This window comes from Serinus canaria, chromosome 1 (genome assembly GCF_022539315.1).
Source record: "Serinus canaria isolate serCan28SL12 chromosome 1, serCan2020, whole genome shotgun sequence".
NCBI classification, from domain to species: Eukaryota; Metazoa; Chordata; class Aves; order Passeriformes; family Fringillidae; genus Serinus; species Serinus canaria.
In genome coordinates this window covers 3,804,229-3,821,264 of record NC_066313.1, presented here as the reverse complement: position 1 = coordinate 3,821,264, position 17,036 = coordinate 3,804,229, and the positions used below count along the sequence as shown (strand labels likewise).

Here is a 17,036-nt window from a genome sequence, read left to right as displayed (position 1 = left end):
AGGATGTCTCATTTTAATTCATATTAATGATTACTCAAAGAAATAGCAGTCTTTGGTTTAATATTATATTTTAAGACTGCACATCATTTCTTGTATAAGTTAAGTGAAGACAGCTGTAGACTGATAGAAAAATTAACAAGGTCATGCTGCTTTCTAATTCTTTAAATCTGGTACTTTTCTCTATCATCTCTCTGCCTCATCAGCTCTTCATCTCTTTTTCAAATCTCACTGGAAAACTAATTTCCCCCTTGCCTCTACTGCTCAGCTGTTTTCTCACTTCTTTTTATTAATTCAACTCTAAGTAATACTGGGATGAAGGAAAAGTAATTTCTGACGTCCTACATATCCTGTCCACTCACTGTCCTATGAAGGTGGGTTAATTTTTTTATGTGAAAACTGCCTGTGAGCTGCAAATTGAATCTCCCAACAAAATGAAGTATTTTGGCAAAGGGATTTGGCTTTGAATTTCATCAAAAGACAAGAAAGCAAAGAAAGATCAGCCCTTTCCTCCAAATCTTGATTCTAAAATATTCTCTGCTTTCTCTGTTTAGGGATTTCACTGCAATGCCTCAGGTTACTGCTTGGGTACATTCCATTAAAATCCCTTCTCCACAGACAGGCTTCTTTAGCTAATTATATGTCATCTTGTGTGTAACAGGAAATGTAATCCAGCTGCTGTGCTTGGGCCATGGGGAGAACAAATAACAACTTAATACAGTGGCTGATACGTGCACAGCTTGGTATGCCTGACACAGGTCATGGGGAGCATTAATTTTTGATGATTCACTTTCTGGGTTTGGATGGAAAGGGGAGGAATAAGTGTTTTCCAGTTCAGCTGCACAACCTGGAGTGCAGCTGGTGAGATTTATACCCACTGTGTGCTGTGTTCCCTTTCCCATGAGGGAATTCCTACAGAAGGAGGAATTGTCATTAAAAGGCTCTAACACGGCCCCACTCCTTCATCTGCCTCAAACATGAAACCCTTTTAATGACAGGTGGAGAGATTATGATGATCTGGAATCTTGCAAATTGGTCAGTGTCTGAGTAGTAGTTTAAACTATAAAAGAAAAATTAATTGCAATTAGCAATGGCAATGAGATTATATTAATGAGTTCAATTTTTAAAGGGAAAGACACTATGGCACATGAGAGATTTTTTTCTTTTAGAAATAGTGTTTGTGGATGATATCAAGGGATCATAGAACATAATGGACAGAGTGCAGAATAGGGCAGACCCCCCTTATCAATGCAGATAATTTGCAATGTTTAGTATCTCAAGACCCCAAAAAAGGTCTATGAAGAAATGCTTTTATGAGCGTGTCTTAGATCCTCAAGGGCAAACATTGAACTGATCTTCTGTGTGTTGCTGTAAACACTCACTTATTATCCAAGGCAGAGTTTTCAGAATGATTCATAATCTACCTGAAATCAGGTATTTCAACCATCAAGCCTCAACAAAGCAATTATTTCAAGATCATGGTGTTCTCTCCCTGGTAATATCACACAACTTTTCAAAGAGTGGAAAACCCTTTCTCTTTGCTGTGACAGAACTCAGAGAATCTTGGACTGAATGTCGAGGAATTTTTGCTCTCCCAGGCCAAATCAGCTCTCTAATTATGTTCTAGGTCAGATTTTTTTCACTGCATTTTTGGCTGAAAGGCTGCAGAACAAAATGACCTCATGTCAGACTATCACATAAAAACCTACCAGTGCACTCCTAAATAAGAAACTACAAATCTGTACAACTGGCTCATGATAAAATTTTGTTATTGTCACAAGATATTCATTTTTAGAGACAGTATTTCCTGAAGTTCTGAGTGTTTTACAGCAATTCCCTGGAGAAATGAAGGTCATATAGGAAAAGGTACTTTAAAGCAGAAAAATTATGGAACTGCTTTATTGTACTTTGAAATTAATGTATGATTCCCTACTTGTAACTTATTGAGACCTCTGGATAACTCTCCTTCTCTAGTTTATTTCTTTATAACTTGGTAGTCTTTATCAGAAGAATATTTTTCACAGAGAGGACTTGATCTTTTGGTAGTTCTCTGTGAGTGATTTGTATTTTACAAGAGTATAAATGCAAGTTTCTTGCATAATTGGCACAGTACAGCCTCCTTGTGCTGCTTCTGGAAATGCATGGAAAGGTGGATCTTTATGTTCCATGCTCGTCATCATTAATTTGTCTTCCTCATGAAATTGTTGGAAACTGCCCCATTTTGTGGAGTGCTTACAGTTTATTGAGCAGCTATTTGATTTCTGCAGTTTACATTTCTTCCAGGGAACCTTGGGAGCCCATGACAAGACACAACTTCCATTTGTGAGCCACAGAATTCCTACTAACTAACTAAAAGCTACCTAAAAGCAGGCTGCCCCCCTAATGTGCTCACCAATGATGTACTGACATTTTTTTAAACATCAACAAGAAACCTTAAAGGAAATAGCAGCAATAATAGTAAAAGTTTAGAATATTGCATAATTCCTCAGAGCTTCAAGAAGTTAGGAAACTGATATAATCAGCTGAATTTGAGGCATTGAGTGGTTGTACTTGATGGAGACATTCCATCTCTTATATTATCAGAACAAAACCTTTCTTTATTAAATGCAAATGACAGCTAGAAAGAGATGAAGATGGATTGCAAAAGTTGCTCAATTTTTCTACCTAGTGTGTTTATTAGTAGCTAAGACTACTGTTTTCTGCCCTTTTTCTTGACTCCCTAAGACATTAATAAAATTTCTGACCTTTTCATATTTAACATGTTCTATAACTTTACCTGCATTTTTTTGCTCTCTGTTAGAGGGATGTCTGTGATAAATTCATACGAGATCCAGTAGAAAATTATTTCACTTTTATCATATTTCCTGTGAGCATGCAACAACATCCCTGTTTTGTCACTTCTGCTGAGAACAGGAATGCTGATATTCCCCTGTTTCAGAGTTGCTGGGAAGGCTGAGAGATTACAGTGTCATAACACAAACTATGCTTTTTAATATACAGAGCTCCACAGTGAAGAAGAAAAAACTAACTGAAACATAAAATTACTTGTGCATATTAATGTTTTCTGGCTTTGAGGTAGGAACCATCCCTTTTTCTTTCTCAATACAAAATTTCATTTGCATTTGGCCACTACACTTAGCCAGCTTTATAATGTATGCTTCTTGATTTAAATATGATTAAAGCAAGATTTAAATATTGAAGTGGTGTGAAATAACATTTTCTCAATTTAATAGTGTAAATAGGCAGACTGACTTGCAATACTGGATTATTCATCTCTGTGATCTAGAACCTGGTCTCCAAGAGAGGTCTTGCAAATTACACCTGTGCCACAGCACTGGAAGGTGCCAGCAGTGAATTTTCTCTCCCCTGACCTCAGAGGAAAGAGTATATAGATAGAAGATGCTCCTTATATATTTTAAAAGAAAAAAACAGAAAATTGTTCTTTTTTTCCATAAAAACAGATAAGAGTGTTTTAAGCTGTGTCTAGCAAAGGATCATAAAGCCTGGGTATGTAGTCTTGCTGCACAATGGTCAAGGCTAAGGAATAAGTAGACCTCTAAGAAAAATTATTTGCCTGGTCACTCAGCACTGACTGGTCTTGGCACATAATCCATTGAGAAAGGATTTTGTTACATACATATCTAAGATTTATAATTTAACATCCATACCAATGGCTACAGATCTTTGGAACTGTTCCAATTCAAGTGAATAAAATATCACATTTTGTTGTGTTTAATTCACCTCTTTAATATCAATGAAGAAAAGAAGTTCAGGTTATAACGGGGCTTGCTATGATAATGGATCAGAACCCAAGGACTCCCATCAGAGTAGGAATAAAGGGTTCCTTGCTTTGGCTTACCAAATATTATCAGCAATCTGTCTTCCCCTTCTAGCTGTCCTATTTAAATGGTTGGATTTTTTCCCCCAGTTTACCCTTTCTTCTGCCTCATTAAAGCTGCATAATCTCAACAGAGAAGTGCAGTCAAGGAATAAAAATCTCAGATATTTACAGAGCCAAATATTCCTAATACTTTATTCCATGACTTGGTTTGTATTTCTGTTCTTTGTGATCTTCACATACAGCAGTTCCACTGTGCTTCAGATGGGGGCAGGGAAACACAAGAACTGACTTAGCAGGGAACTGTTTAAGGCAGACACCAAAAATTTCCTGTCTATATCTTCAGGATTGAAGGCACTGCTCAGCACAGAATTTTTTACTGGTACCAGGCCCTGTAGCGACTGGAAATGACTAAATATGTTTTATGCTTATGGAGAAGGAGGCTTCAAATTATGATTTTCCAACACATGCTGTGTGTGCACCTTGTACCTTTACTTGTAGTGCATGTTGTAGCTCTCTTCTGTGTGAAATTCCCTAATTTTGACAGAGCACCAGAAATCCAATCCATCTCTTGTAACCCTCTAAACAACACTGGTGCACCTATCCTTTAAGCACATATTATTGCCTTATTTAGCAATAATAAATAAATAAATACATCTTCTGCCTCAAAATGAAATAATGTTCGCATTCAGTTTAATTCTGTTGTGTGTCACTAATATAAAGTTTTTACCATCCATAAATTGAAATATGTTGAAGCATGTGATCAGTTTATCCACGTTTTGAAATGTAGTTACTATGAGATGAGTAAATGTACAATCTGCTTGCTGCTCTACTCAATTCTGATGTGAAACAAGACAGTCATTAACAAGTTAGAAGCAAAACAACAAAAAATCATCACGAAATAAAATGTCTGGCACACACACAGAGCATTGTAGGTGGGGTCAAGTGAAAAGATTTAAAAAATACTATTAAGAATACAAAACACATTGCTCTTTAGGATCTGAGTGTGGGTGATGCTGTAAGTGAGACCTACTTTCTCATAGTACTTGATCTCGTAGTCCAGAATTGCTCCATGGGGAAAGTCCGGCTCTTGCCAGGAGAGGGCAATGCTGTTTTGGGAAGCCCAGTCCTTCCTTACCATACCTATCAAGGTGGGTGCTGAAAGGGAAAAGGATAACTAAGGGTTAAAGACGAAGCACAGTTTATCCTTCCAACCTCCTGTCTGAGGATACCAACCCGAGGCAACTTGGAGTGACCTCCAGACAGAAAAGCATGACAGATGGCAATTCTCAGGGAAACCAAATAACCTGGAATTCATGTCTCAAGTACCCACTGGGAACTCTGCTCAAGTGCAGAGCAGCTTCTGGAAAATGGCTGTGTGCAAAAGTACAGACAGAAACTGGGCTGGGTGGGCTCTGCCCCAACCAGGCAGCACTGCTGGCTCCAGGGACACCGTGTCCAGAGCAGAACCACATTGCAGAGGCAGCAAATTCTGCAGGCAGCTTAATCTTCATTAAATGCTATGATTCAGGTGTTTAGGATGTGCATTCAGTTTACTCTCTGGGATAAAATAAAGTGACAGAGCTCAAACCAGATGCAATGAATCCCTTTACTGGCAAGCCCTTTGTGAGGTGTCAGTGCACCAAGAGCCATCTCCTGCAGGAGCCCCTGGAGGGACTGGGGTATGGGCAAACTGGGAGGAAAAAGCAGCTCCTGGAAGGGACCCAGCATGCATGGATGCACCCAGGAACCAAATTATCTCACTCTGGGGTTAACCAATTTTAAAAACCAGTTTTTCTGCTTTTTAGAAAAGAAGGTGCATGATTATCTATGCCATGATTTCAAATGGTGCAAAGATTGTGCTCTAGAAAATGATCTTTGCTTGTTTTATTAATCTGGTCAAGCATCTAAAAATATTCTCCAGACACTTCTGTGGTTTTAATAGTATTGATGTGCAGCTTTCCCAAATGTTACAGCAAACCCAGTCATATTATTCAACAGTCTTGAACACAACTAAGATCAACAATCCAGCTACCATAAGTGGTTCACAGATTTCATTATTTGTCTTTCCACTAAAATATATTAATTTATTGCACACCCTCCCCCATTCATCTCTCTTCTGAATCTTACTTAACTTATTCTAAGTTTCCATGGAGCTGTCTCCTAAAAATAACACATTTTTATGACTTCTGGTTTTATCTTTTGAACATAAGAATCTCCCTAGGAAAATGAAAAGAGAATCTGCTTCTAGTCACAAAATTTCACATTAGTTTTCTTTCCTGTAAACAATTCAGGAGGTTTAAGAAATGAAACCAATAAATTCTAGAATGCAAACAAACACTGAAGAAGACAAAACTATGTGTTTGTCTTTGAAAAAAGGGAAACTCTACATAGAGAAGTGTGTAATTTTCTCTGTGATAACTCAACACAACACCAGAAAATACCCTGCCAAAGGGTAAGAGCTACATAGGAAACTTCTACACCTTTGCCACTTTAACCACAGGTCTGATGCAAGGCTGTCAGAGAAAAAAAAATTCCTGCCATGCAGAATAAAGGATTAACCTGGTTTTCAGGAAGTCCTTAAACAGCATAATGTAAATAACTGAACAGAATAAAACACAAAATAATAAATAAAAGCATTCACAGGATTTGAACCAAAATGTTATCCCTGGGTAGGTAAAACTACTCCCTCAGCCAAAATGAAATTTTTACTCTTGAAACTGAGGGTGAAGTTGAACTCTCACAATATTTCTCTGGGGTACAACCAACTTCTCCAAGCAAGATACAAAGACAGGTCTGTTTAAAGGAAAGCAGGAGCTGGCAAACATGGATTTGTAATTGCTAACCACTGATCAAGGGCCTAGGAAGGCCCTGCTCACAGAAATAGTTTTACTATTTGTTATTTTGAGTCATTGAGTGGCATTGTGCTGTGATTTATAGGTGGGTCTGAGGGAGCTACAGCAACCTGTCAGATACATCTGGTACCCCCTGTGTGCCTGCTTAGAGGTGATGAGCATCAGCTGGGCCCCCTTCCCAGCACACTGCAGCTTCATCCCACAGCATCTGGGAGCTCTCTGGTCAGACAACCCAATCCCTGCAAAATTATTAAGATTGATGACAGAAACCACCAGGTTAAGCTGTAGATAAAATTATATTCTTGGCTCTTTTAGGCTTATAAAATATACACTGCTGATATAACACATCTTAAAATTGTAACCTCAACTTTAAAAGCTTTTCATATGTACTGCATGATGGGGATTTTTCTTTGTGTTCTAACTTCTAAATTTATACAGCAATCCATGCATGTTTTCAGCCTGAACTCAACACAGTAATTCTTCCATTTGATGAACTGCATTTCAAAAGCACAGTCATGGTGCATTGGAAGATCCTCTCAAAACTTCAGTATATGAAATAATCCCAACTGTCTTCCTGGGAAAGAACTCAGTCAGAAATTAATGGAACAAAATTGCTTTAGATCTCCCCTAAACCACCTGTGACTGACCTGTGCTTGAAACCAAGGAGCCATACAGCAAGGCTCACATCACACCTGTGGCACTGTGCCAACAATGAATCCTCTAAATCCAAATGCAGAGATGTGCATGTAAAGCTGTGAATATGAAAAGTGTATTTGTGTCTGTATCAAGTGAAAAAAAAAAAAAAAAAAAAAAAGAGTGAATTTTTAAACAAAAAGACACAGAAGAAATGCCATTGACCATTTCCTGTATGTACAAAAGGATGATCCTGGTTTTGGCAAACAGGATTCCAGTCAGAAATTTACTACAGGAAGAAACAGACAAATAAAACCAAGTAATTGAAAGCACAGCTAGCTGAGCTTCTATTTCTTTTGCTGTGAAGTGCTACTAAAGAGCACTCATTTCTTTGGAGAAATTTCAGCTCCTTATAACTGTTGCTCACCAGAGCAGAAGTAAATTAGACCTTAGAGATCCTATCCACTTATTGTTAAAGCTCTTTTTAACCAGAAGATTGTAAGATAGGTAAATCCTATTTTCCCATTCCTAAAGGCTGCTCTAATGTCCCTATGATGAATCAATGGGAAGTTCTTTTAATTAGTTGTTTCAAATCCAGTAGCTGCAGGAGAACTCTAATATGGTAACCCAATGAAACCATTTGAAGAAAGGAATGGTTAGAAGAGCAGCATGGGTTTTAATCACTTTAATGGCAGCATTTTCTTGCCATTGGTCCTAGGCTGAAGGGTTGTTTCTGGCTCTTGAGCTCAGCACCAATCTGTGTTTTGTACAGAGGATTCTTTGCACCATCTGTTACATCTTCTACACTGTTATAAATTTCTTGAATTACAATGAGTCATCTACAACGTGGTGAGCTCCTCATTTAATTTAGTCCCATAAGCTTCTTGTCTTTTCAGATTTTTATTGAATAATGGAAATGCATTCTTTAATTCGGAGTGAGCTGATTTTATTCTGAATTCCTTTGGCTTCTCTTTTTCAGAATCCTGTTTTCTTCATGCGATTCATACAGGGGAGAAAATGTGTATATTAAACAATGACTGGATCTAAGTGTCCTTTCCCTAGAAAATTTCTTTTCCTGAGGCTGACTTCCATTGCCCATAACTGTCTGATTTCAAAATAGGTGATCTTCATTCCTGTGGACACCATCCTCATAAGAAGGCTGTGGGTGTCAGTATGTAAAATATTGGGGGTCTCAATATGTAAAATAATGCCCTTTGGGATCATGTGTTTAATTCAGTTTGTTGTTTCTATATCTCTGCCCTTAGCAACAATTACACAAATTGCATAATTAAAAGTTATTCTTTCCTTGAGACCTCTGCCGGCTTCAAGGTACAGGAGAGATCACACTTAGCAAAATACAGGGCTTTGTCACCTGTTTTCTGAGCAGGGGTTTCCCTTCAGAGGAGGGAATCCACCTCTCTCCCTGCCTCTTATCTCAGTCACTTCTCAACTGCAGCTATGGGACAATACTGACTAAACTCTACTCAAAGACCTTGCTTCTCTTTCAAAACTCATTAATCCCTCCTAGATTCACCCTACAGAGGATGACACTGCTTTAACATCCTGCAGGGAGCCTGTGTTCCTCCTGTTGGGGAACAAGCTCTCTCAGTGAGAGAAGGGCAGTTGAGGGTGGAAGAGATACCAGTGCTGTAATGATTACTTTACATTGACTGTGTTGGATCAGAAAACAAAAGAAAACTGTTTTCTTGGTCATGAAAAGGAAAGGGCTTCTTCAAGCTTCAATTACAGGTTAATGGCACAAATTAAACCAACAGTAAACTATGCTTAACACTATAGAACTAATAGTTATCTAATAATTCCAACCCCATTAAACAAAAATGTTAGGGAATCAATGAAACAGAATAGAGATGTATCAAGGTCCAAATCTGAAGTGTTCTTGCAGATGGTAAAAACACTCTTTGCACTTCTTCTATACCAGAAAAGGCTAATATAATTTCACAGTGTTTCACCAGCCTACATTCTGTAACTATATTAACATTCCTATACTGTTGGACACTGAGTATGATTTTATATTATAAATATCAATAAAAAGAGCACTGAGATTTCATTCACAATGCCACATCTGAAAAAAAAACCCAAAAACATTCTTTCAGGGCACGCACAGTAAGAAAAATATTGCTTTTACTTCTGATTCTAGGAAGAGTATTAGAAAGGTAATAAGCAGTAGAAAGATGCTGTCTTAGAGAAGACATTTTACTCCAGTGACAGAACTGGAAGCAATGAAATAACACTTCCTGATCAATGACAGTGCCTCCAGTATTTTACTCATTTGAGCTATTTGCCAAGGATTTTCCAGGGCAGTTAAGAGGCCTGAAGCCTTGATCCTGCACTACTGATGCCATGTGTGAAGCATATGATCAGTCATCTGAAGGATGTGGTTGTGCTGTCTATCATCCAGAGCAGTCTTCACTCCTGCAGTAGGGTTATTAATCTCCAGCAGAGATGCAGTTCATCCTTTCTTTCTTTTGTGTTTGTTTGTTTATCTTTCTGTTGCTATCTTTGTAGGATAAGGGAAGAAAGAGTATCTTATGAACAAGGGATGTGATAGGGATCCAGGAGACCTCTGTTTATATTCTTTTCTGGTTGTGCTCCAGAGATTTTCTTTAATCTTTTGACTGAGCTATCTTAACGTACAATGTGAATGTCAATAAGTTCCTTTATTTGCAATACGTGAGCACTTTCTTGTTAGGAGTGTGAGTGTGGAATATAAAAGACCTAAGCTCAAGCTGACATGGGAAACAAACCACTGAAATATGAACAGAAATTAAACTTTTATCTAAAAAATCTCCAGTTCATAACCCACCTCTATGTTAAAGATGTTCACATGTTAAAGATGTTCACATGAATGAAACATCTTCAGGTTTATACTGAATTCAGCAAGAATTTGTTTTCTTACCACACAAGCTTGCTTTCAATTAGTACAGTGACTAGATAAGATATTTGATTCTTCCCATAATGGAGTCTCTTATCTTCCTAATCATTTCAGTAGTAATTCACAGTTACAATGCTTGGAGGGATACTATTAGTGACACTACCCTTGGAGTTCAAAGTTGAGTATGGTGTTTCCCTGACAAAGCATCACAGCTTGCAAATTAACAAGTTTGGGGGTTAAAAAAGTATTTTTTACTTCATTTTCTTACACTAGTTCCCTAAAGGTTTGCACTCAAAAGACAGCAGAGCAGCGTGTTTCTTTTGAAGCACTTCATTTACTGAAAATAGGCCTCCAGCAAGTTATAATTATCATCTCTCCCTCCATCTTAAAATCTTTCCCCTTGCAGATCTCCTTTGCTTGCTCAGAAATGGTGGATGGAAGCCAAGTGAACCCAATACCCTTGTCAAAAACTGGATTCTGCTTACAGTGTTCTGGGCTAAAGGTCATGATAGACACAACCCCCAGATTTCCTCCAGGGTAAATGTAGATTCGACATGGCTTTTTTTTTTTTTGTGATCCATAATGCAATTCTTTCTTCCTTGCTGCCTAATTTCTCTTTCATCTATTGTTGATCTTATGTAAAGAGACAGTAATTATTCATCCACACGATTCTGCAACACTACAGATTTTCTTTTGCTTCCATGAATGTGCTGCCATTCTCCATTTTTGGAGCTTCAGACAGAAACACTCCAAAATCTTTACTTCTTACAGGACCCACTCAGCTTCTGCTACTTCAAAGTGGATTTTAGTAGAAGATACTTAAAACAACAGTACAAAATAAAGGCTTCTCAGCTGTCAGTCAGACTGTGTGGCTCTTCTGCTCTCCCTGATGACATGAAAGTGCAAAGCCTCAAAGGTAAAAAGTATTGTGGGATATCTGACACAATTTATAGCACAATGAATGATTAAAAATATCTTAGTTATAAGTTTTTTTAAAAAATGGTATCCCTTAAAAAATCCCACAAATGCATTACCTAAATGTATGCTTTAAGGAGTTTCTTTATGTGCTCTGTATGTCTAAAGCAAGAGGAACAAATTCAGTTCAAAAAAGCACAGAGGGAGGGTGTGAGTCCAGGAATCAGATGCAAACAAAAAAAATTTGCAAAACTAAACCAGGTTGCCTGTTACATAAATGGAAATCATGTCAAATCAACAGGTCTCTGGCAGCCAAAGGGATTTGCATCATATTAAGACAATTCTTGGATCCTTTCTTTGCCTCTTAGGGCTGGAGGAGCAGAAGGCAATGAGAGATCTAATAGGCCATGGGGATTCCTGAGGGAGCAGCTCCCTGAAAACCAGAGCTGCCCTCTTCTTGTTTGGCAGAAGGCAAAACTGAGGTTGTGTGGGGCTGGTACATCAGCTCACAACAGGTGGCAACAACTTCTGTGGCTGAATGGCACAGTAAAAATGTGATTACTGGGGAAAAAAGGCCTTTCTCTTCATTGGCTTCTTCTGGGCATGTTGTTCTGGATCAAAAACCAGGGAAGGGTGCAAGAGGCCACTCCAGGCAAGTCCATTCCCTTCCTATCACTCCTTATGACGATTATAAACCCTGCTGTGGTACCTAGAGGAGAAGTAACAGAACATCATGTCCCTAACCAGCATATTTTCTGCTTTCACAACCTCAAATGTTCTGTGCTGCTCACTGCTCCTCCTGACTCAGACACTGTGGTGAGCCACTGACTGTCGGCTGGTGGCACGTTTGCAATTGGTGTGTGTGCTTTCCTGGGCTACTGTTCCTGACACACAGGAGTCCTCTAAAAAGGAAGGCAGAGTGGCTAATGGGGTTTCCTTTTTAAGGAAAACTGTGTTAAAAGAGAAGGAGGCAGGAGAAATTGGTTTATCAGCAGATTCAGATTGCTACTATAATGATATTAATCAGAGTGAAGAAAGATGTGTTCCAGCCCGTGTGTTATATAAGTTAAAAATATCATTCCAGCACTGCTAGGTGCCCAGTGATGTGGGGACAACCTGTGGTGACACATTTCTTCAGAGAACTTTGTTTTCAGCCTCCTGGTGTAACTTGGGTGTTGCTATAAATTGATTGGAAATACAACTTGAGGTGAAGAAGGCGTCACTCATTGCAGCGAGGTGGCATTAGGGAAACAGAGCTGTAACTAAGTCTCATTCAGCAACAACCCCTCCAGGGTCAACTGCAACCAAATTGCTCTGCAGAACTTCCTGCTGCTAAATTGATCTCAGAAGCTGGAAAATGAAATAAGCAGGTTAAAAAGCACTAGGAAATCTGCCATCTTTTCACTCCATTAATTGCCGCTCGTCTTGCGATGTAGCAAAGGCAAACATAAAATGTACACTCATTTCAGCAAATCTTTCCTGCTCTTGTTTATATCCAAATACGAGGCTAGATCAGATTGCAGTCTGATTTTCTGTCAAAATGTACTTTACAGGTCTGAAAGAGGTTTTTCTTTTAGTAAGAATATCATGAATATTTTATGTGAACATCTTCTGTGAACCTTCTGTAAAAGCTGTGTTTGTTGGCATGTGCAGAGAATGTCAGAGCTACTGTACTTCAATATTTTGAGTGAATGTGTGTAAGTGCATAGAGACACATCCAATACTGACTTCAAATGTACATCTTCAAATGATTTCCCCAAAAATGTGGATTTTAACAAGGCATTCCATAAACTACAACAATGCTAAATTAACATGCCCTTATAAATTAATTCCCAGAATGTCACAAACAAAATTATGTAGCTTATTATATACTTCATAAATGCTAAAAAATATTCCAAAGGTTTAGTCTAGCTCTGTTTCATTGAGGATCAAATATCTTTTAAATCTTTGATGTGGAAACCTATGCACAAAAAAGCAGGCCCTTTTAAACTCTGGCATAGAGACAAGAAACACTTCTAAGAGGCCAGGAATTCAATGGCTCGTTCTTGATGCACACGAATCACTGAAAAGCACTGCTGCTGTCAAATGTAGCTTAGGTGTTCAATTTCTAGTCAAGTAGGGTAGAATCTGACTTGACTCAAGTAAGATAAAAAACTGGGGATTAGTTTTGGCAAGTTGTCTTAAGTCCCTCTGTAGTCAGGAGATGAGATGCTGAACCTGCTTTGGGTGCTGGTAGATCGAAGGTTTTAGCCACATTATTTATCACATGCATCACTACCATCAGCACAGAAGCTCATTGCAAAATCAGTCATGGATCTTCTTTAAAGGTGACCTCTAGAGCAATGCAGGAGTAATTTTAGATATGTCAAGATCCTAAATAAATTTCTACTATTTTCTTTTTTTTTAGTTGGGTGTATCTATACAATACTTCTAAATGAAGTAACATGTTTAAACTATCAAAAAAAGTGGACAAAATATCAAGGCACATGCTCTGCAGTGAAAGATCACTTATATGTTCTTTTAGTTAGCTCACTGGGGGTGTTTATACACCTCTGAGTCTGAGGGCAGGCTCTCAATTGATGGATAGAAGCAATGACACCTGAAGGTACCAGGGCAAATCCACTCTCAAAGCTAAGAGCTGCTGGCCTTTAACTTCTGTTATGTCTAAAACCTGAACTTCAGAAGAGGCTAGTGGCTCTTTCTGGACTACAGTACTCATATTCTGAAAATATATCACACTAATATTAAATGCATTTGAAAAATAAATGCCTTTTTTGTGTATTTTCCTCTTTAAAGAAGATTGAGTTGCTTTTATTCACAAAGACAAAACTCCACAGAGTTGAAAAACCACTGGGATCTAAAGAGTTTTCATCTTTCTGACTGGAACATAAAGAGTTTTCACCTTTCTGACAAATTAAAACATCTTTCTGCAAATTAATTCAGAGATTTTAAAAACTATGTGTTGAATAATAAGTTGTTAATCTTTACTGGGCAGGGATGTCTCCCCAGAAGTGCAACTTGTTGGTTGAGTACTCAGGAAAAGCATCTCATAAACGTCTTCTGTTCTCTCACTCAATCAGCAAGAAAGAGGAGAAGTGTAGAAATTAGATCAGATGATAGGCAGTAAAACCAAGAGAGGTTTGTGGAAGGCTGGTAATTATGGAATAACCTTTCAAAAGGGAAGACTCTTCAACTATTTGCTGCTAGTTAGCTCATGCCCTGCAGCTTGTGGTTTAATACCTATTACACATATCCATGCTCATGGAGAGGCAATCACCTGACAGACACTCCTGTGAGAAGGAAACCTGAGCATCCACACCTCCAGGTCAGTACATCACTCAGCTTAAGGAGCCTGCCTTTTCTTTCCAAGAAATTAATTATCCAAGGAATGCCCTCCTAGCAAGAGCCTCTGAATTGTCAGAACTCTTCCATTTTGCCCCTTTGGTATTTCTGTTGTTTTTCTTGACACTTAATGAGTTTTCTGTGTTCTTCAACATTCTGTGTGCTGAACTCTGCCCTTGGAGATTTTTTCCCAGGTCTGTTTTTCATCTCCTATCTCTAGTAGCATAACAAATGTGCTTCCTACAGTAAAAAAGAAAAGGAAGGTTTGAGGTGGAAAGCTGAGCACTGCTGTCCTCTTCTTGTCCCAGGAATGAAGTCTAGGGGACCTACTGACACATGAAGAGTTTGGAGTAGTTGTTTTTTAAAAAGGACCATAAAAAAAATCTGTGGTGCCCAAAAAGTTGACAGACACTGAAGCAAGAAACAGAGAAAACATTCCTTACTAACTAAGATGCTACTGAATGCTGCTGGGAACTGGAAGACCACATATGGAGAAGCATTATTTGACACTTTCCTGATCTCCTTCCACCAGTGCACCCCATAGCCTATTGTCAGAGAAAAAAAATAATGGATTAGATGAGCCTTCTGAAATTCAGATACACTATCTGGTTACAAAGCTTTCTGTTTAGCTCAGTCCAAAGGCAAGTTGGCTACATAGAGCTTCCTTCTGGAACAAGCTTTCATCTATCCCCAAAGAGCCTTCTGCACTGCAGAAATTTTACAGAGAGAAAACACCCTGCTCTTGCAGCCCTGGGAGCTGCTTGTAAGAACTAATGGCTCATATCCACACAGTACATTAGTGACATGCAGCTGAGTGCTTTGGGGTCTAACTTTCAAGTGCCTGATCCTCAGAATGATATCCAGAGTTAAATTATGCTCTCTGTCCACTATGCTCCTTAACACTGTCAAAACCAGAAGAAATCAGAGCATGCACAAAATCAGAGCTTGACAATTTAGACAACTTTCAGTTTGACAGCTCAGGTAAAACACCAAGGTCAGACATTGGTATTGCACTACTGGAATATTGTTACATTGGAAAAACCCACAAAATAATGATCTCAGTAGCAAAAGTTTGCTCAGCCTCTTTTATTTTTATCATGAAGAAAATCTTCCTTCTTTGAATCCTCCTTAGGTATTCTAAGTAATTCCCTTTGTCCAATATCATACTTTGATGTGTGATTCAGTTGTGAGTCTGTAGTTTGGAAGGTCTGAGAAATCACTGTGTCCACACAGGATATTTTAAGTTTTTTGGCACACAAACAAAACCAAACAGTAAGACCTGCAAATTCAGAACCCTGTCTCATTGCTTGGCAGTGATCTCTGTCTCTGTGACCTTCATCTTAAAATTTCTACAGCAGACAATCATCCCAAATCCCTGTGTACTCAAACATATGGTGAAACCTGGGCAAGGAAAACCCCAGCAAAAAAAAAAGCAGCTAAGGAAATCTTAAAAAAAAAAAAAAAAAAAAACAAAAAAAAAACAAAAAGAAAAATCTCCATACATGCAGCAATTCCTTGAATGCCATCTAGAGGACACTAACCTCCCAAGGCTATGAATGGGTCCTGACACACTCAATTCTGGATCTTCTAGCTCTTTATACCGTTCAAAAAATAAGGGTTAGTTAAAACTGGTTCAAAAGGAAGTTTAAAAATACCAACAAAATAAATATTACAGAATAGCTTTGTAATAGCTTCTAAAAAATTAATTCTGTGCAAATAAATTTGTGGAAAATCATTACTGGAAACAAAAGGACTATTTGTAACTTTTTGTTCTAAAATATGCTGGTTATCATTTTGATGGTGCTGCATCAATATAATGAATTTGCTGAGCCATCATGCTAACTCTGCAATAAATCAGAATTTTCCATATTTCATTAGTGATCATGATCACAAAGTATTTGTGGTGTTGACTTAACCACTCATGACACGGTTGGTCAGATGTATCGTGATTGTGTTTGCAACTGCTTATGTTATGCAAGGTGATCTTCCCCTGAAATGTCCTTCCAAAAAATTCCACATGCATAAAGTTCTGAGGAAGAAAGGCTATATTGATAATTAATTCATTGGCTCTGGCTGACAAGAACTCTTCAAACTCTTTGAACTCTTTGGGTTTGTCAGTGTTTATTTCAGTCTCCATTTGCTGGTCAGGTCCCATTAAATTTACACCATCTACTCTCAGTTACTTTGAGCACCTAATTCCATGGGAGCACCTAAAGTTAGGAGCATCAAGACACATTTAGCAGAAGAAATGTAGCAAATATATTTCTTCTGAAGTCTTTAGGATGGCACATCTTAAAAATATTATTACCTCAGCCTGTCTGGTCCATGCTCTGCATGTCTCCTCAGTGCCTACATTGGAAAGACACTGAGTTCTCTTTCCTCAGCCAGTGAAATGTGTTACCTTTAATCTGCACTCACAGAACCACCCTAATGGTTTTGTTTTTAAGATAACAATCACTCTAACCCTATTGCATTCTATAAATGTTCATATCACCAAGAAAAATATTTTAAATTATGTATTATTGCACTTCATAATGCAATGAAATCTTAGGGGTTACAAAGG

General features: G+C 38.2%; 1 protein-coding gene across 3 annotated transcripts in view; it reads right to left on the bottom strand.

Moving 5' to 3' along the window:
* EPHA6 (EPH receptor A6) overlaps positions 1-17,036 on the bottom strand; it is a 359,369-nt gene that overhangs the window by 110,030 nt on the left and 232,303 nt on the right. For all 3 annotated transcript variants that reach the window (XM_050972812.1, XM_030234872.2, XM_050972823.1), the window contains one exon: positions 4,869-4,993. In XM_050972812.1, the coding sequence (XP_050828769.1) occupies positions 4,869-4,993 (125 nt within the window). The remainder of the gene's footprint in view (positions 1-4,868; positions 4,994-17,036) is intronic.